General features: G+C 58.0%; 2 protein-coding genes across 23 annotated transcripts in view; one reads left to right on the top strand and one right to left on the bottom strand.

Annotated features, from left to right (window-relative positions):
- The window catches only part of ILKAP (ILK associated serine/threonine phosphatase), a 33,512-nt gene extending 30,062 nt beyond the window's left edge, over positions 1-3,450 (top strand). For both annotated transcript variants that reach the window (XM_001152781.6, XM_063790952.1), the window contains exons 10-12: positions 172-291; positions 2,828-2,909; positions 3,176-3,450. In XM_001152781.6, coding sequence (XP_001152781.2) covers positions 172-291; positions 2,828-2,909; positions 3,176-3,316 — 343 coding nt within the window. In that variant the 3' untranslated portion in view covers positions 3,317-3,450. The remainder of the gene's footprint in view (positions 1-171; positions 292-2,827; positions 2,910-3,175) is intronic.
- A 1,554-nt stretch (positions 3,451-5,004) lies between these two features.
- Positions 5,005-16,653, bottom strand: ERFE (erythroferrone). 21 transcript variants are annotated; one of them, XR_010149949.1, is made up of 10 exons: positions 16,371-16,428; positions 16,051-16,222; positions 12,159-12,281; positions 11,019-11,121; positions 9,858-10,120; positions 9,674-9,782; positions 9,497-9,587; positions 8,182-8,260; positions 5,795-6,926; positions 5,005-5,509 (listed from the first exon to the last, which is right to left on the bottom strand). XR_010149949.1 is itself a non-coding variant. In XM_063790941.1 (9 exons), exons 1-9 carry the CDS (start codon positions 16,601-16,603, stop codon positions 6,828-6,830), a joined length of 1,272 nt encoding a protein of 423 aa, XP_063647011.1. In that variant the 5' UTR covers positions 16,604-16,653; the 3' UTR covers positions 5,005-6,827. The 21 variants fall into 21 exon arrangements, 14 of the variants coding, with proteins under 14 accessions (XP_063647011.1, XP_063647014.1, XP_063647013.1 ...); XR_010149955.1 differs by adding an exon at positions 9,218-9,358 and having other exon boundaries at positions 9,678-9,782; positions 16,051-16,413; XR_010149950.1 differs by lacking the exons at positions 16,051-16,222; positions 16,371-16,428 and adding exons at positions 8,724-9,358; positions 14,676-15,289 and having other exon boundaries at positions 9,678-9,782.
- Positions 16,654-18,630: the final 1,977 nt, after the last annotated feature.

Raw genomic sequence — 18,630 nt, 5'->3', positions numbered from 1 at the left:
CCTAGACACCCCTGCATATTTGAGATCAAGAAATGTCAGTAGTGGTTAATAATGTGAATTCCACAGTCTGTATCTTTCACACTTCCATCTCTGCTTTTAAGGTGAGATTCTAAGTACTGTGGACCCATAATCTGTCAGGTAGAGTCTGAAATGTTTTTCCTCTCATTTTAGGGATGGGCGTGTTTTGGGCGTGCTAGAGGTGTCACGCTCCATTGGGGACGGGCAGTACAAGCGCTGCGGTGTCACCTCTGTGCCCGACATCAGACGCTGCCAGCTGACCCCCAATGACAGGTAAAAGGGCCCTATAAGAGGCGCAGGTGTGTGTGTATGTGGGTTTATTTCTCTTCCTCACTTCTTCCAGTTTCTATCAAGCCTTTGTTGGAGGGAAGGTGTGCATGGTGCTAGGCCCTGGGGGTGCAGAGATAAACAGAATGTGGTTTCTGCTCTGGTGGGGTCCACAGTGGTAGGGGACACACATGGGGATGGGCAGCTGCAGTCCAGTGTGTCCTAGGCATGTGCTGTGTGCTGGGGTCTTTGGCAGTAGGGGAAGGGGGGTATCCCTGTCAGAGAGAGGAGAAGGGCCTTCCTGGCAGAGGGAACACACAGTAAGGCATTAAAATGTGACAGTGTGAAAGCATGGCCAGACAGGCGCTTGAGGGACCGAGGGAGTGGTGGGAAAGTGATAGCAGGGTACTTTGGGGGCAGATCCTGAAGGGCCGGCCCTCAGCCCCATGCTGGAGAGTTTGAACTTTAGTTGATCATTGGTGCAGAATCATAGGTTTTTACACAGAGCCAGGATCGGTTGAGAAAGAGACTGTTCACTTGTTCATCTCCTGTTCTCCATGCCTAAGGGTACGGCACCGTGCTGGCCGAGGGCAAGGCCTCAACAGGTGATGGTTAAAGATGGCATTATGGGGCTAGGGAGGCCCGTGAGCAGCGGTGCAGCAGCTCTGGCCTGATGGTGAGGGCTGAACTAAGGCAGTAGCAGGAGGGGGTCAAGGAAAGCTCCCGGAAGCAGGATTCACAGCACTGAGTTGATGAGGGGAGGCGAGAGACACTAGTGGCACTGTGGCGAGTGGTCCTCCGAGTGCTGCTCTGAGTCCTGCCCCAGTGCTGCGGATGAAGAGCGCGTGCCTTGCTTTGTCACTCGCCTGCTTGGCCTTGTCTTGAGCCACTGCCCCATTCTCCACATCTTCTTCAGTGTGTTTGTCATGTTCTCACGTACCGCGGGGTCCTCCATCATCTTTCCAGCAGCCGCCGCCTCTGGTTTTCTGAATGATGCACCTTCTGCTTTGCTTCCTAGCTCCCCTTCCTGGGTTGTAATCATGGGTCTGTGTGATTGGTTATTCAGGGTCTGACTTTCAGGACACTGGAAGGGGCGGGAGCCTGCCAGGACTAGGCCCCACTGTGTTCTTAGCATGGACGATATGCTCAGCAAATAGTGGCTGAGTGAAAGCCTAGTTAAACGAGGAAAACAGGCTGGGTGTGGTGGCTCACGCCTGTAATCCCAACACTTTGGGAGGCGGAGGCAGGTGGATCACATGTGGTCAGGAGTTTGAGGCCAGCCTGGCCAACATGGCAAAACCTCATCTCTACCAAAAATACAAAAATTAGCCAGGCGTGCCAGCTACTCAGGAGACTGAGGCAGGAGAATCACTTGAACCTGGGAGGCGGAGGTTACAGTGAGTCGAGATCATGCCATTGCTCTCCAGCCTGGGCAACAAGAGCGAAAGTCCGCCTCAACAACAACGGCAGCAGCAGTAACAAAAAACAAACAAACAAAAAAACACAAAAAACCCCACAGATATTACAGTGAGAAAAGGAGGGTGGCTTATACCGCAAAGCTGTGGGGATGCGTATTCCCCACCCCCAATGCCTGGAGAACTAGAACTGTCACATTGAATCCATTGGTGTTCAGAAAGATTCCAGGGACAGTCTAGGGGGGTTGGATTCTGAAAGGGAGAGCATGTGGTTTTCAAACACAGGAACACGCACAGCTGCACCTTCTTGGGCCTCGGACTTGGATGCAGCCCCAAGCTGTGCAGTGTGTGCCGAAGGATGTTTCACCGAGGCTGGGCTTATTCTCAGCTTTATGTCTGCAAGTGGTGTAAGGCCTATGGTGTTATAAATTCTTGTATATTTACCATAACACCCATATTTTTATTCAGTGATTTTTCTTGAGTTTGTCTAAGAAAGTACAGCACCTAATGTTTGAGGTACTTAATAATTCTGTTAATTAGTGAAGAGAAGGATAGTCTCAGTTTTGATGTATAACATTAGTGAAGAGAAGGATAGTCTCAGTTTTGATGTATAACATCCTATCCACAAATACTTGTAAGTAGTTTAAACCTTTGTCTCAGAAGTTTAAACGTTTGTCTCAGAAATTAAGTGGGTTTAAACAAATCTTAGCCTGGCCAGGCGCTGTGGCTCATGCCTGTAATCCCAGCACTTTGGGAGGCTGAGGCAGGTGAATCACCTGAGGTCAGGAGTTTGAGACCAGCCTGGCCAACATGGTGAAACCCTGTCTCTACTAAAAATACAAAAAATTAGCCGGACGTGGTGGCGGGCACCTGTAATCCCAGCTACTCAGGAGGCTGAGGCAGGAGAACAGGTTAAACTGGGAAGGTGGAGGTTGCAGTGAGCCAAGATTGCGCCATTGCACTCCAGCCTGGGCAACAAGAGTGAAACTCCATCTCAAAAAAAAAAAAACCTTAGCCTTTGAATAGTTGGACAAATATTTATTTTATCTCCATCTCCAGGCCCTTTTTTTATTTTTTATTTTTTGGTTGGGCCTAAAACCCGTTTATATTTCTCCCTGGTGTTGTAGGTTCATTTTGTTGGCCTGTGATGGGCTCTTCAAGGTCTTTACCCCAGAAGAAGCCGTGAACTTCATCTTGTCCTGTCTCGAGGTGAGAAATCTCACACGGGGGTGGTGGTTGTCCCAACTGTGTCTTAGTTTTCAGAGAAGTAGAAGTTCTGAGACCCCATTTCCTCCCATTGTGGGACAGCCCTTGTGCCCTTTTGCAGTGTGAACTCTGCCTACTGACTCACTGGTCAGTTTGTCCTGCCAGCCCTGATGGAGACGAGAGCAGCTCTTCTTCCTGGCAGTCATGTCTCAGGAAAGTGACAGGGTGCAGGGTCACTCCATTCACTCATTCCCTTTCTCATCTGGTAGGATGAAAAGATCCAGACCCGGGAAGGGAAGTCCGCAGCCGACGCTCGCTACGAAGCAGCCTGCAACAGGCTGGCCAACAAGGCGGTGCAGCGGGGCTCAGCCGACAACGTCACTGTGATGGTGGTGCGGATAGGGCACTGAGGGGTGGCGCGCGGCCAGGAGCACGCATGGTATTGACTTAAAAGGTTCATTTTGTGTGTGTGCACATTGTGTGTTTTGTGTACTCCTGTGGGACTCCCATGGTTGTAAATAAAGGTTTCTCTTTTTTTTTCCTAGTCTTTTGAGTTATTATACTGTGAGCACCTCTTGACCCTTCAGAGATTGTGTTTGCTTTTGAATATGCTGTCTTTCCTTGTTAAAACCATTATAGGCATCTTGGACTGGCTCGTAGTGGCCTGCAGGCTGCTGGTTGTGTGATGTTTTGTAGTTCACGGGCATTTTGCTGTGCTTTCACTCTCATGATGACCCTGGTTGGGGAAGTGGCATGTTGCAATGAAGAGACCCAGGGGATGACTGGTTAGTCAAGGCTAGGCCCAGACCAGGGCTTTGGGAACCCTCTAGCTCTTTTCAGTTTTCCCTATGGAAATAGTGTTGCAAAATGTTACATAGCATGAGCTCAGGCTTAGCCAGGAAATAGACTCATAGACAAGGTTACTCATGCATCAGACCTGCCAGAAACAGTACAGAATTAGCGATTCTCATTCCATTGGTGAGAGCTGCAGTCTGGTGGAAGGAGTCTGTGGAGGACTCGGTTCAGCGGCTTCCATCTGGACTCCCTGGGTGTAGGTGTGCACCTTCCTGTTGGAGCAGGCAGCCGGCTGCTCAGCATGGCCCGGAAATTCTGCTTCCCACGTGAGGTAGGTGTGGGGAGTTGGCCCTGTGCTGGAATGAGGTTAATCTTTGCAATAACACCTCAAAGGGGGACACTTCTGTTAAAGATGTTAAAAGCATGAAAATCTGTTAAAGATGTTAAAAGCATGAAAAGAGTGCATGAAGAATAATAAGCTCAGAAGAATAAGCTTTAAAATACTTCTCAAGCACTTGTTTATATAGAAAACATGTCATCATTATGACTGTAAGTAGTTTTTAGTAAAGCAGCTCTTGGATCCTTTTGTGTAAATGTTTGGCTCAGGATGATGTAAGATTCTAAAAATTTGCGTTTTCAGAATCTGTTTTGTAATGTTCCCTGGCCCCCACCCAACACACACACATGGTTTTATCACCCAGTTGAGTGAGTGAGTGGAATTGGTATCCATGCTGCGAGGACCGCAGTGGTAAAGGCTTCGTGTAAACCTTAGATGCCTCCTGGGGGTCTGTTGTGTAAAAGCCACAAGTAAGAACTGAACGAAGTGTTGGTGCTGCCCCTTCCTTCCCCAGGGAGTTTTAAGAGCCAAGTACCCATTTCAGTTTGAGGACTGGGACATTGTACAGTGTGGCCTCATTGAAGAAAAGAGCCCTGGCACCCCAGAATCAGGAAATAGAACCCTTCATTCATTTGGTAACTATCTTCCTATAGCAAACCAGGTGTTTGCACACTGATGTCTGTGACTCATACATCCCTATGTCCCACTGTTCCCGAGAGGCTTGACCCTAGTTTCCCAGGAAGGTTCACTCCCAGCCTTCAAGGGAGTCCCTCCCACTAGAGGCTGGAGGCCATCTCCACTTCACCTTCCAGGTTCCTCCTTACCGTGCTTAGTGAACCTGGGCTAAAGGATTGATTCTGGATCTTAAGGTCTGCCTTTTGTTTTGTAACTGTTGTGTCACATAGTTCTTAAGTACTTGAACCACCCCACGAAGTCATTTATATAAATATATTCCACCTGGCAGTATTTATTAGACAATAAATACTTTAATAAATTGCTGCATAACACACTGAGAAAATGAAAGAGATGTGGATATGTGGCTTTTACAAGAGTGAAAGATAAGTTCTCTAGAATATCTGTGCCCAGTGGATACAAAGTGAAATCTAGATAAGGGCGTGGCCACATCACCCCCTTATCAAAACACACGGATGCAGTACCCAGGCCAGCCCAGTACTTCTAGGTAGGGTGGGTGTGAGTCCTACTGAGAATCGCACCAGGCCTTTCCCAGGGCAGAGTGTTTGGTTTTTGTGTGTTACTGCACTTGGGGATGGAGATGTTTGATTCGGTGTTGGGGTTTGGAAGCTGGGCTCCTGGGGATCATTCGGGCCTGGTGGCAGCCACCTCATCCGGAGGCTAGTTAGTTAGAAGGTGAAGGTGACTGGCCACTGCTCCCTTCTCTCCCAGGCCTGAGCGCCCTTGCCAGACCAGCTTGGCTCCCAGGAGGTCCTGAGGCACCAGGTTCTTCGTAGCCCTGTTGTGTGGGGAGGCAGTGGGTTAACTCTTCCTCAGCAGGTAGGAGGCCCTGGAGGTCGCTGCCGAGGGCCTTGTCCTCTTCACTACCTACTCTGGGACAGTCCTGTACTTTGGGGAAAATGTGGGAGGCTACATTTGAGGAGGCTGCGGGCTCACAGCCTGTGTGTCCTCATGAGAGCTGCCGTCCCCATCCCCAGGCCCCATCACTGCCGCAGGAGCACAGCAGGCTTGGGACCAGCCCTCCCAAGACCACCCTTTCTTGGGACCATCTCTCGTCCACCACCTGTCCAATGTCAGCGCCGCATGGCCACCCAAGTGGGAAAGATGCTTGGGAGGCTCATCCCAGAGCCGCTGGACCCAGCCAGGCCCTGGCACCCCTGGTGGAAGACTCTGCTTCAGCTATTCGGATGATGGATCAGCAGGCCCGGCTGTCTCCAATCTGTAAAGACGTTCTAGATCTTTCCTCTGGTGGGTGGCTCCTACCAGTGAGTCAGCACCTCAGAGGAGAGGGGGAAAAGGGATCTCATCCACCTCTGGAGAGGGTGGAAGGGGCCTTGGCCGTGAAAAGATTTGCAGAGGAAGGAAGAGTGGAGCTCCCATTTGGAAAGGCCTTCTGAGGTGAATTTGTGAGTTAATCTTGCATACATTAGAACTAGAAGCTGGGCCCAGACTTACTGTCCCCCAAAGGCCCTTGTCCAGTGTCCCTCTGGCCCAGGCTAGGCAGTGCTCAGCTCCACTGGCAGGTAGAACACGGTTAGGGGAGGGGCAGGGAAGACCAAGGAGCCCAGATGGAGACCAGGGGAGTGGTGAGTGACCCCGTCCCTTCTAAGCAGTAAGAACACACAGCGTACTTCCCTGTGGCAGCCCCCTCAGCCCTGCGTCAGCTGACCCTCTCCCAGGTAGGGGCCCTGGCTGGTGCGCTCTGCACTCCATGAGAACATGAAGAGAGGTGGAAAAGGTGGGGCTGGGCACAGGAAAGATGCAGAGGCCATCTGGGCAGGTGCTGAGCAGGCCAGGAAAGAGTCGGCCTGCAGCTGGGGACTAGCAGGTGCCCCCAGGCACGCCGACTCTTTCTTTCCTGGATAAGAGCCCAAGATGGTGTCCTGAATCAACCCTGGCTCCGGGACCACCAGCGTGCGTGTCACGTCCGTAGGCCTGCCTGCAGTGGCTCTGTGGGCTGAACTGCAGTGGCCAGTGTGGGCAGAGTTCCGGGTGGGCCTCCTCCTCCATGTGGCCACTGCTACTCTGACACTGTCCACACATTGTCTAGATCTGTGCTCCATTTGCCCCTGAGAGGAAGGGCCTGTGGTGGCCGCTCACACGCCCAGGAGGACAGCACTGAAGTGGGAGCCACTGCGCACTGTGAGGGAGCAGCCGCTGGCGTTGTCCAAGAACACGGAGGTCCACTGCCCCATCTGCAAGGAGGGTGCCTTTGAGGCACTGGGCCACCCCAACAGTCTGCAGAGGCGACCCAAGGGCCAGCCAGCCACACTCCCTCCTGCCCACTCAGCCCCGCTTTTGGGAAGGGCTCAGGCCCAGAGAAGAATGTGGCCGCCAAGGTCACAGAGCAAGGGCCCCCACGGGTTGGGCCCCACCCAGCACCTCTTCTGCTTTCCCTGCAGCGCCCTACAGTTCGCGTGTGTGGGAGCGGGCCCCTGCTCAAGGCCAGAGTGGGATTCAAGAGTCCAACAGGTTTCTCAGCTGCAGGGCTTCTCAGAGCCTGCAAGGGCTCCAAGTCAGGTGGGAGGGTGGCCCTTCCCCACAGGCAGTCATTTGGCAGAGCCTTCCGTGAAACCAGCACTCTAGCCTGGCTGCTCCAAACGTGGTCATGCACAACCAGCAGCGTCACATTCCCTGGGAACCCCCGGAAATGCAGAATCTGGGATCCACCCAGACCTGCCTCAGGATCTGCATCTTAAGATCCAGGTGGGGCAGAGACCATCTGAGTTCACCAAGCATGCTGTGCGGCACCCAGAAGGGACCCCTAAATGCCTTTCAGCAAGCACAGACTCTGGGCCAGACAGCCTGGCCTCCATTTCTGGCTCTGCTGTGTGAACTTGGGCTAACTCGGGGAGTAGCACTACCTTCTCCAAAGCTCTGGGAGAATTCAATAGCAGCTGTTATTCCACACACCTGCACTCAATTGTTTTCTTTGTTAGTAAATTCCACCTTTATGTCCGTTTCTCTACCACTTGCCAAAATTCCCACAGTGCCAGAGATGGTCACTTAGGGTTTTAGGTAGGAAAATAACATATCTGGCTTCCCATAGTCACAGGGGACTCAGGGCGTCAGCCTGGGCAGAGTGCTGGCCTCCATTCCCTCCCTGCACCGGTCCCTTCAGCGGGCTTGTGGTGGCTGGGAGTACTGGGCCTCAGGATGAGGTGCTCAGGGAGTCTGAATATTGGGAATGCAGAGCGGAGCAGCTGCTCAAGCGGGCAGGTGCCCTCGGGGAAGGGCTGTGTTTGGAGGAAGGAGATGAGGACTTGAAGCCTGGCTGCGCCCAGACCAAAGTGAGCGCTTGGCATGTCCTGGACCCTCTCCCAGGCCTGGAGTCTGAGGGTGCTGCACACAACCCAGTGATCCTGAGCATCTAACAGCACCCTTCTGCACCCAGCCACCCGTGGCCATGCCCAGGTGGTGCCCCTCCATGCCCAAGCCTGCCCCACTCACCTGCAGGTACAGGACGCCATTCACAGAGATGGTGAAGAGCTCACTGCTGCTCTCCAGGCCCATGATGGCCTCCAGGGAGCTGTAGCCAAAACAGAAGGAGGGTCAGCCTGCCCCATGAGACCCCACCAACTTCACCCATGACACACAATCCTGCCAGCAGCCAACACATGCCCAGCAAAGTGCCTGACCCTGGCCAGGTCTTCCAGTGGAGGTGGTGTCTGAACTGAGTCCCCAAGAGGAGGAAGGACACAGGGCCAGAGGCATGCTTGCTGTATTGGGAAAGGCAAGGCGAGGGCCCAGCAAGAGGCAGCAAAGCCCTGGCTCTGATGGGAAACAGGACACTGGCTGATGCAGCCGGAAGTGGGGATGTGGTGGCAGGTGATGCTAAGTTGGTTCAGGCCAACACACTCTGGGGGTTCAAAGGCAGACTAAGAAGTTTTGGACTTGATCCATTCATTCAAGTCTGCTCCAGCTATCCTACCCGCAGGGCATCTCCGCTGTACCTGGGCTCCCTTCTGGGTGTGGGGAGACAGGGAGCTCACAGTCACTGCACTCGTGGGCCAGATGGTGCAGGAGCAAGGGATGCGATCATGGGGAAGAAAGTTCCCGGGTGAGGAGTGGGAGGGCGACTGAGGAGGGGGCCTCCGGAAAGCTGTCTGGAGAGGCCTCTTGGAGTAACACTGGTGCTTCGAGCCCCAAGATGAAAGTCCCTGAGGTGGGAAGGAGTTGGGAGGCTAGGAGGAACCCGGCCTCCTAGGACCTGGGGAGGAGGTGAAGGTCTGGGCAGGGAGTGGCCTAGAAAGGTTTTTGTTTGTTTGTTTTTTTGAGACGGAGTCTCGCTCTGTTGCCCAGGCTGGAGTGCAGTGGCGCTATCTCGGCTCACTGCAAGCTCCGCCTCCCGGGTTCACGCCATTCTCCTGCCTCAGCCTCCGGAGTAGCTGGGATTACAGGCACCCACCATGCCCGGGTAATTTTTTGTATTTTTAGTAGAGACGGGGTTTCACCGTGTTAGCCAGGATGGTCTCGATCTCCTGACCTCGTGATCCACCCGCCTTGGCCTCCCAAAGTGTTGCGATTACAGGCGTGAGCCACCGCACTCGGCTGGAAAGGTCATTTTTAACAGCTCCCAGTTGCTGTGAAGGGAAGGCCTGATACGGGCAGAAGTAGACCGGGAGACCTGGAAGAAGGTGTGGGGTCACCTAGGCCACGGTGGGGTGTGAACGGGCGGAAGCCCCGTCCAGTGCCTGTTTAACCACCTCCAGCTTGTGGAGGCCGAGCGAATGCGGGTGTGGGGTCCGGGCCGGGGTACACTCACGCGTTGCGCTGGCACCGGGACTGGATGCAGATGAGCAGGCGCAGGTGGTCCCGGGGGCGCGGCAGCCCCCTCCTCGGCGGCTCCCCGAGCGCTGCGGGGGAGGGTGGGACGTGGTCACGCGGGCGGGCGGCGGGGTGGGCGACAGGGCGGGCGATCCTCCCACGCCCCGGGCCTCACCCACGTGCAGCGTGGCGGCGAGAGCGTAGAAGCCAGCCACGGGCGCCCTGTACTGGCCGCTGGTCAAGTTCAGGCCCGGGCCGCGGCGGAAGGCACCCTCGGCGTCGGGCTGCGAGGGGCACGGATGGTCACCCCGGCTCCCGCTCGGCCGGACCCACCCGCCCTCCCGCGCGCCGGCACTCACCAGGTAGTAGACGCCAAGCTCGTGCAGCGCGCGCCGCTCCACCAACGCGTCCCGGCGCAGGCGGCAGAGGAAAGCGGCCTCCACGCGCGGCGCCCGCGGCCCCGGGGCCAGGGGCGCGGCCAGCAGTGCCAGCACGTCCCCCGCCACGTCGTCGTCGTCCTCCCCGGCGGTGGCCGAGACCGGGGCGAGGCTCGCAGCGACCGGCCCGGCGGGGCCACGCGTACAGGGTTCGGGCTCCGCGCGCTCCCGCTGCCGCACCGCGCCTGGCACAGAGCGAGCGGTGGCCGCGCGCCAGGGACCCCTCACCCGCCCGCCGCGTGGGTCCAGCCCTGAACCACAGGTGCTAGCGAGACGAGGGGCCTGCCGGGCGCAGGGGTGGGGCGAGGCCGACGCCCCCTCGGCCTGAAGGGCCTCGGAGTCTTTGCGTCCTGACCCTGCAGCGGCTCCCGTTTCCCTCCAGATTTGGGAAGCTCGGGCAGAAGTGCCCCAGCGCCCTTGGCCTCCAGCCTCACCTCTACCCCACCCACATTTTCCAAAGACGCTGGGGGTAAAATAAGCGATTGCAGCTTTACTGGAAGTACAAGGAGGTTCTTCAGCGCAGAAGGTGCTATATTTAAACGAACAAGACATTGAACTAAAAGGAAAAAACGGCTCAATTCTAATGACTAATGTGAGCCGCCGCTCCGCAGGAGGCCTCAGTGTGGACTCCGCGGCTCCGCTCAGCCCTGCCTCCTCCAGGGCAGGCTGCCCCAGCCCTGGCCAGTGGTGACTGTGGGTGCCAGGCCAAGCTCCACCTGGTGCTGCCCCATACACTAGCCTCTGCCTTTCACTGGGCTCTCCTGACTTCCAGGCAGGGCATAGGCGCTGGTCCCTGAGCACCCGCCATACTGAGTGGCCAGGTCCACCTTCCTCTGTGAAGCCTTCTCCTGGCCATGGTTCCCAACCCCCAGCCATCCCCAGCCCTGACCCTTGGCAGACATGGGCCAAGATGGGGCAGAGACTGGACCTGGCCAGCTCCACTGTCCTTGAGTCCAGCCCAGAGCAGGTGCCTCCTTGGGTGCCCGCCGAAGTGTTGAGGTTGGCCCTGTTAGCTCCTCGGGACACCCTCCCAGGCCCTGCTCACAGCGGGGGGTGTGTGTCCCAGCCGGTGCACACCCCTACCTTTCAGCAGCAGCTGGAACTCCTTCAGCAGCGCCTCGGGTGGAATGATGGGGCCTGGGGGGCCCTGGGGACCGGGAGGCCCAGGGGGCCCTGGCAAGCCGAACTGAAAGGGAACCTTGGCAGTGAGGACATGTGAGGAGCAGGCTGGGAGCCACAGCATCCCCTGTGCAAGCTCTTGCCACTAAGAGGCAGGCAACAGAGCTCCCCAGTGGGCTCCAACCTCCAGCCAAGGATCTACCTCAGTGAAAGCTTCTCCTGGAGTGAGTACAAGGACTGTGCTGGAGGTGGGGGCCCTCGGGGCGGGGCTTTGGCAGGGAAGGACTCTGCTCTGAGTGGGGAGGCAGAGGGCTGAAGCCCGCTCCTGCGGCCAGGCCTCGTGGAGGGAAGAAGACTCTAGGCTGCTTTTGGGGACTTGCATCTCAGGGTCTGCACTGGGCCCCAGTCCACCATCAGCAGGTCCCCACTAGGCTGGGTTGGGACCCGAACCAGAAGCCAGTGAGCCCCCTGTGGGGAGAAGCTTAGGGCAGGGCCAGGAGGCTGGGCAGAGGTAGAAGGCCAGGCCACGAGGACAGCGCGGCCTGTGCACCTGCCTCATGCGCTCCGAGCTGGCCTTCCATCGTGTGTTCAGATCCCAGGCAGGTGATACTGGCCCCCAAGGGACAGAGAAGCCCACACCCCGTATTTTCCATTTTGGGGGCTCCAAGCAGGAGGCAGCACCAGGACCAAGCACCAAGTTTCTGCCCAGGCCAAGACCTAAGGCTGAGTGAGGGTGAGAGCGCAGCAGCCACCAGGACCCCGTGCCCCTAGTCCCTGGGAGCCAGGCACTCCTGCAGGCCCCTCCAGCGTGGACAAGGTTCTCACCACAGCCTGAGCTAGCCCAGCCTCCCTGGCCTGGATGCAGAGGGAGGAGAAAAGAGGGAGAGCCTGGCATTTTAGGGGTGTGGGGAAATGGTTGGGACCAGGCCCCTAACTCGGGGCTCCCCCTGGGGCTGCCTGGGTTCTTTCTCTCTGTTCTCTGTCCCCAGGCCGAGGCGTGAGGGGTGTGCTATTGGAAATGTTCAGGATGTAGGAGTGGGAGTGGATGAGGAGCGAGGAGGCGGAGCCCCCCACGGCCTGGCACTGACGGGATGCCGGCCTCACCTTCAGCTTCTTGGCCTTGCCCCTGCTCCTCTTCTTGCCATTGACACCCTTGTCACTCTGCCTGACGAAGAGCATCCAGGCGTCCCGGGGGTCGACGCTGTGTGCACGCTCAGCGGTGGGCTCCTGGAACACAGCCAGCCCAGCAGGGCGGTTGGCCTCACTGGGCTCCTACCAAGCAGGTGGGACACTTTGCAGGAGGTGACTGTGTGGCCTTCTGTACTCTGGGACCCTGGTCCTTGTCACCTGTGGTGCCCTCAAAGGCAGTGCCTCAAAGGCAGCTCCCAAAGGGGCCCCAACCCCTGACAGCTTCTCCCCCGGCCCGTGGAGGATGACTCCTAGGGAACGGGCCACACCTCGGCCTGGACTTGGCACTCATGGGAGAGGCAGACCCAAGATGCCTGGAGGGAAAATGGGGTGCAGGGCTCGGGTATAGGGGTGAATCCCCGTACTGCTGGGCCTCCTTCCACCAGAGGAGCTGCAGTGATCACACCGTCCTCCAGTCACCAGGAGGATCCGACCACTGGAGCACCCATAGGTGCTCAGGAAGAAGCAACTGTGATTATCAGGGAGCCCAACTACTAGCCAACCCTCCTCTGTCCATCCTCCCCCAGTGTCAGAAGTTCTAAGGAGGCAAATTCAGCCCTCACAGCTGCCTCGGGTTACAGTCCAGTGGGGGAGAGGACCAGGCGAGCTGTCATGACGGGAGGCCTCTGTGTGAGACTTTCATTTCCTCAGCACTTCTGAGACACTGACACATGGACAGTGATGCTTCCGGAAGTTCCCATTCCTGTCCGCGCTGCATCCTGACTGATGCTGACACTGAGCACAGTTTTGGGAGGGACCTTACTGGGAGAGGCCTTGGGCCATCTGGGCTCCAGGCAAGGCTGCCAGCTGGGAAGGAAACCGGCCCGAGGGCTTAGATGAGGTCATGGGTGCTGACGCTGGGGGCTGACAGAAGGACCCTGGGATTTTAGAGCTGCCTGGGCCCTTTTATCAGAGACAGAGCCGGCTGCCAAGTCACTGCCTTTGGTTCCTGGCTGATCTGGGGGGATGCAGGGCCTTCTTTTGGGAGCTGGCTGACCAATGCGCAGGCCAGGGTGTTGTGGTGGGAAGATGGGGGCTGCGGTGCCGAGGAGCCTGTGGTCGGGTGGAGAAAGGGTTCAGGGGCCCAGGGCCCTCAGCGCTGCTCAGTGCTTCCTTGTGCCTTAGAGGGTCAACTGCACCACCTGCTGGCTGATCTCCCCTCTACCCCCTCCCAGGATCCTCTTCCACTTCCCGCGTGCCCTCCGCGGAAACATGCGGCTAGGATGCTGCACACCGTCCAGGAGGGGTGTGCCCAGCTGACCCTCCCAGCTGCACCTGTGGCCTGTGGCCGGACCCCGACCTCAGTGTGGTTTGCAGGTAGAGCTGTAACAGGCAGAAGCTGGCATCCCAGGAGACGGCCCCAGCAATGGGGGTGGGTATTGGGCAGCTGCCCTGGTTCCAGCCACAAGGGGTCTCTCAGAAACAAGCCTTGTAGCCTGGGAGGACCTCTGGTGTCACCGTGTCCCCCACAAATAGGGTCCAAGGCCAAAACTCCACCTGGAAGCACCTGAGCCCCGTCTGCCTCCTGCTGACAGTGCCCTGACATTTGGCTGCTGTGCCCACCTGGGTGGTTTGGCCAACTGCACGGGGAGGGGGTGCCTTCAGTCCCTGGGAAGTGGCTGGGTGTGATGGGGCTGGGATAGAGAATTCTGGGGGACCCCAGGCCTGGCTGCACCCCTGTCCTCTCTAGTAGATGCGTTCCTGGCTCTCCCCTCTACTGCCCCTGAGCATCTTCAGAATAAACAGCCGCCCACCCCGGCTTCCCTGGGGCAGCCCTGTCTCCCTGACCCAAGGCCCGGCCACACCGAGGGCTCCTCTGAAGTTCTCCCCTCCTCAGGCCTGGGCCACACCTCCCCAACCGGACCACCCTCTGCTCAGTAGTCCAGGCTCCAAAACCCTGGAGAGGAGGGGGCAGGGCAGAGCTCAAGATCACCCACTCACGGCCAAAAGCCACTTGACCACTTGACTCAAAGCCACATGTCATTCCCCACCCTGAACAGCCCCCTGACCCCAGATCCGCAGGGAGACACTTTTTGTTTTTCAGATAATTGCACCAAATAGATTGGGGGCGGTGGCAGTAATTCGCTTACACTTTTTACAAATGCGTTCTTCCCAATTTCCTCAAATCAAGTTATTTACACTTTATCTATTTCCCAACTTCCTTCTGTCCCAAAAGAAAAGGGGGGTTTCGCCGACCTAGCAGAACCTTGCTTTAAGTCAAACTACCCCAAAGCCAAAGTCAAGGCTGCCCCGCCGGGCTGAGGGCGGCGTCTACACGGCCCTGAGTCTCTGCGGAGCCCCGGAGCCCCGGTGCCAGGCGTTGCAGCAGCCCTCGGGGGTGAGGGCGGGCTCGGCCTCCACGTCCGCCTCCCGCCGCCCCGAGCCGGGGCTTGCGGGCGCGGGCTGGGTCTGGAGCGGGCCCGGGCGTCTTACCGGCGGACGAGCGGCCGGCCCCGCGCGGCTCTCCCCGGGGCCCCGGGGCAGCTCGTTCCCGGGCGGCGGCTCCTTGCGGGCGCGGCTCCTCGAGGGCGCCCCAGGCTCCGGGGACCCCAGGCCCGCGGCGGCGGCCAGCAGGCCCGCGTAGACGAGCAGCAGGCGGGCTCCGGCGGGGCGGCGGGCCGGGGCCATGCGGGCGGCGGTTCCCTCGCGGCTCCGAGCGCGGCGTCTCGGACGCCCCGGGCTCCTCGCCTTATAACGCGCTTGAATCCCCCGCCTCGCCCGAGACCGCGCGCCCGCCCGCGCCCCCTCCCGGCTCCCGTGCGCGCTGCATGGGGATGAGGGGAGTGTCCGGGCTGGGGAGGGGGAGTGGGGGAGGGGGCACGGGGAGCGGGGCAGGGCAGGGAGAGCGAGGGGTGTTCCCCTGCTGGGCGCGTCCCCCCTGCAACTCCTGGTTCTGGGGTCCCTCCTTCGCGCTGTCCAGCGCTTCTGCTTCCTGGGGAGCGAGGCGCCCCTTCTCCCAGCCCTGGACCCTCGGCCCTCGCGACCCCATTTTCTTTGCGGGGAGCCAGGCGCTGCCTCCTCCCAGCCGGCCCGAGGCATCCTTTCTCCCCGCTCTGTCCCCCACGTCCTCTGCAGGGACCCCCGAGGTACCCCCTCCCCATTCTCCTGGCTGCGCCCCGCAAAGCCCAGGCCTCTATGACACAGGTGGAGCAAATCTGAGCCGGGAGACCCTCAGGGCCCCTTCTCAGCGCCCCTTTCCCAGGCGGGAACTCCCCTTTCCAGGCCGCCCTCCGTCCATGGCTGGCGTGCTCTGAGCGAAGGGATTCACTGTTCTTCCCCACCTGTCGCACCTGCCGGGACCCAGAAGACGCAGGGAGCCAAGAAACAACTCAGAACAGCCGCCCTGCCCTGGTGGGGCCGAGCGGGGCCTGGGCTGGGAGAACTGACCCCTATCGTGCCCTAGCGGGGGTGTGGGGGCAGACCAGACCGGAAGCCAGGCTGCCCACCGCCCACCGGAATCAGTGCCCCCAGAGGTGGACCAGACCCTGCAGGCCTCGGAGAAGGTGGCAGAGAGGCCTCTGGGCGGCCCTACCAGGAAAGAGCCAGCCCCAGCCCCACCCTACCCCTGGCTTTGTTATATCGCATGCCCTTTTGGCTATCTGCCCCACCACTGGACGCTAAGCCGAGGGGGTCGCACACTTGGCTCGCTTGCCCCACCCCCAAGGCACCTGCCCCTGGTGGGTACACAGTGCTTTTTGTTAAAGAACGGGAGAAGGCTCCGCTGGAAAAGCACCTTACACTCACACCGAGGGCTGCTGTTCCCGGGGAACTCTTTTGAGAAGAGCCCGCTGGGGAAAGGAGGCCTTACCCTGTCCTGGTTCACAGGATGTGGCAGCAGGGACTGAAAGGGGCACCAGCAGCCGCAGGTGGTGCCCCCCAGGCTTGGGGATGGGCCAAGTTCCGTCCTCAGATGCAAGCTGGCCTTTGTCGCCTGCCTTCTCTGGCGACTCATGCGATGTTCCACCTGGCTGGCCTCATGCCTGGCAGGTGGGGAAACCAGGAATACTTCATACTTTAGGAAAAGCATGGGATCAGAAGGTAATTATTCCCTGTGATTCCACCCCTTTTCCCATAGGATATGGGAATGGTGTAGAGTTGGGTGGGGAGGATGTTTAAAGAAAAACATGCCCTGCCCAGCATGAGAATCCGCCCGGCACGAGAATCCGCCCGGCACGAGAATCCGCCCAGCATGAGAATCTGCCGAGCATGAGAATCTGCCCGGCATGAGAATCCGCCCGGCATGAGAATCTGCCGAGCATGAGAATCCGCCCGGCATGAGAATCCGCCCGGCACGAGAATCCGCCCGGCACGAGAATCCGCCCGGCATGAGAATCTGCCGAGCATGAGAATCTGCCCGGCATGAGAATCCGCCCGGCATGAGAATCCGCCCGGCATGAGAATCGGCCCGGCGTGAGAATCTGCCGAGCATGAGAATCCGCCCGGCATGAGAATCCGCCCGGCGTGAGAATCTGCCGAGCATGAGAATCCGCCCGGCATGAGAATCCGCCCGGCGTGAGAATCCGCCCGGCATGAGAACCTGCCCGGCACGAGAATCCGCCCGGCACGAGAATCCGCCCGGCATGAGAATCTGCCGAGCATGAGAATCCGCCCGGCATGAGAACCTGCCCGGCATGAGAATCGGCCCGGCGTGAGAATCTGCCCGGCACGAGAATCCGCCCGGCACGAGAATCCGCCCGGCATGAGAATCTGCCGAGCATGAGAATCCGCCCGGCACGAGAACCTGCCCGGCACGAGAATCCGCCCGGCACGAGAACCTGCCCGGCACGAGAATCCGCCCGGCACGAGAATCCGCCCGGCACGAGAATCCGCCCGGCACGAGAATCCGCCCGGCATGAGAATCCGCCCGGCATGAGAATCTGCCCGGCAGGGGTAAGTCCCATGGACTTACTCTGTGAAGATGTCTATCAATGGCAGGTGAGGACACAAGAGGGAAGTCCTGCCTTTAAAAGCCACAAATGGGCCAGACGCGGTGGCTCACGGCTGTACTCCCAGCACTTTGGGAGGCCGAGGCAGGTGGATCACCTGAGGTCAGGAGTTCGAGACCAGCCTGACCAGCATGGTGAAATCCCGTCTCTACTAAAACTACAAAAATTAGCCGGGTGTGGTGGCGAGCGCCTGTCATCCCAGCTACTCAGGAGGCTGAGGCAGGAGAATTGCTTGAACCTGGGAGATGGAGGTTGCAGTGAGCCAAGATCACACCACTGCACTCCAGCCTGGGTGACAGAGCGAGACTCCGTCTCAACAAAAAGCCACAAATGATTTTTTTTTTAAAAAAGACCAATACAATGAAAACATCTGAATTCCTATAAAACATGCAAGTCTTTAAGACACATTTGAGAAATATGAGAAACACTGGCTTAGGTCATATGTGCCCAGCAAGATATCTGAACTTATTTCACCTGCAAACATTCTGCAGGTTTGTCACAATTAAGGACATTTGCTCCCAAAATCACACATACGAGGGGGATGTCTTAAGGCCCTCAAAGAGTGAAGGGTTTCTCTGGTGGGTTTTCGTGTCTGGTTCTATTGGAATGTCTATTAAGAAGCCTGATGTGTGGAACTTCGTCATGACATGTCTGAATGTGACATGCACATTCAGGGTAATGTGTTAACATTTCATTCGGTTTCACTTATTCAGAGGGACTGTATCTGTGGACCACAGGACCCTGGCGTGCCATGTTCTCCTGTACTCTGCTGGTAGAGAGGGGCTCCTGTCCCCAGGAGTTGCAGCTGTGTGAATGGCACCTTCTTGCTTCTGGAGAAGCTCATCCACACCAGCACCTCATTCGATTCCCCACCAATTAGCCCAGAGAGGTGGGCGGCTTGCCCAGGACGCCGCCCATGGGCAGAGCCGGCGTGGGGCTGCAGAGGCCCTCCTGCCCACTGGGCAGGTTACATCTTCACGGCCTTATGTTTGCCTTGTTAGGGTTCCTCCTATTCTAGTTGGGGTGAAATAAGAGGTGCGTGATGAGTTGGAGCATTACTGCAGAAAACATAGCCCCATCTTTTCCCTGTGAAGAATGGGCACCCCACAGGTCTGAGTTCCCTCTGGCCCTGGCTGCAGCTATGGCTCAAGGTGGATGCTGTTTGGCCCCACCCGAGCCCTGGGAAGGTGAGGCTCAGGCTCTGCCACCGTCGGCAACACTGAGGATACGCAGGGATGAGGTGCCCTGATTTGGGGAACATTACCCTTAAGATACTGGTGTGATGTCATTCCACTTCGCAGTGGGGGGCCCCAGCTTTCAGGCCAGCACTGAGGACAGGAGCCGTTGCCATGTGAAAAAGTTATTTTCCCAAACAATGAACAATCCTCATGATGTCATGGGCCCTGCCAGAGGCCCAAATCCAATCGGTTCTGGTGCTGGGG

Source organism: Pan troglodytes, chromosome 13, assembly GCF_028858775.2.
Source record: "Pan troglodytes isolate AG18354 chromosome 13, NHGRI_mPanTro3-v2.0_pri, whole genome shotgun sequence".
Taxonomy (NCBI): domain Eukaryota; kingdom Metazoa; phylum Chordata; class Mammalia; order Primates; family Hominidae; genus Pan; species Pan troglodytes.
This window is presented reverse-complemented; position numbering and strand designations above follow the sequence as displayed.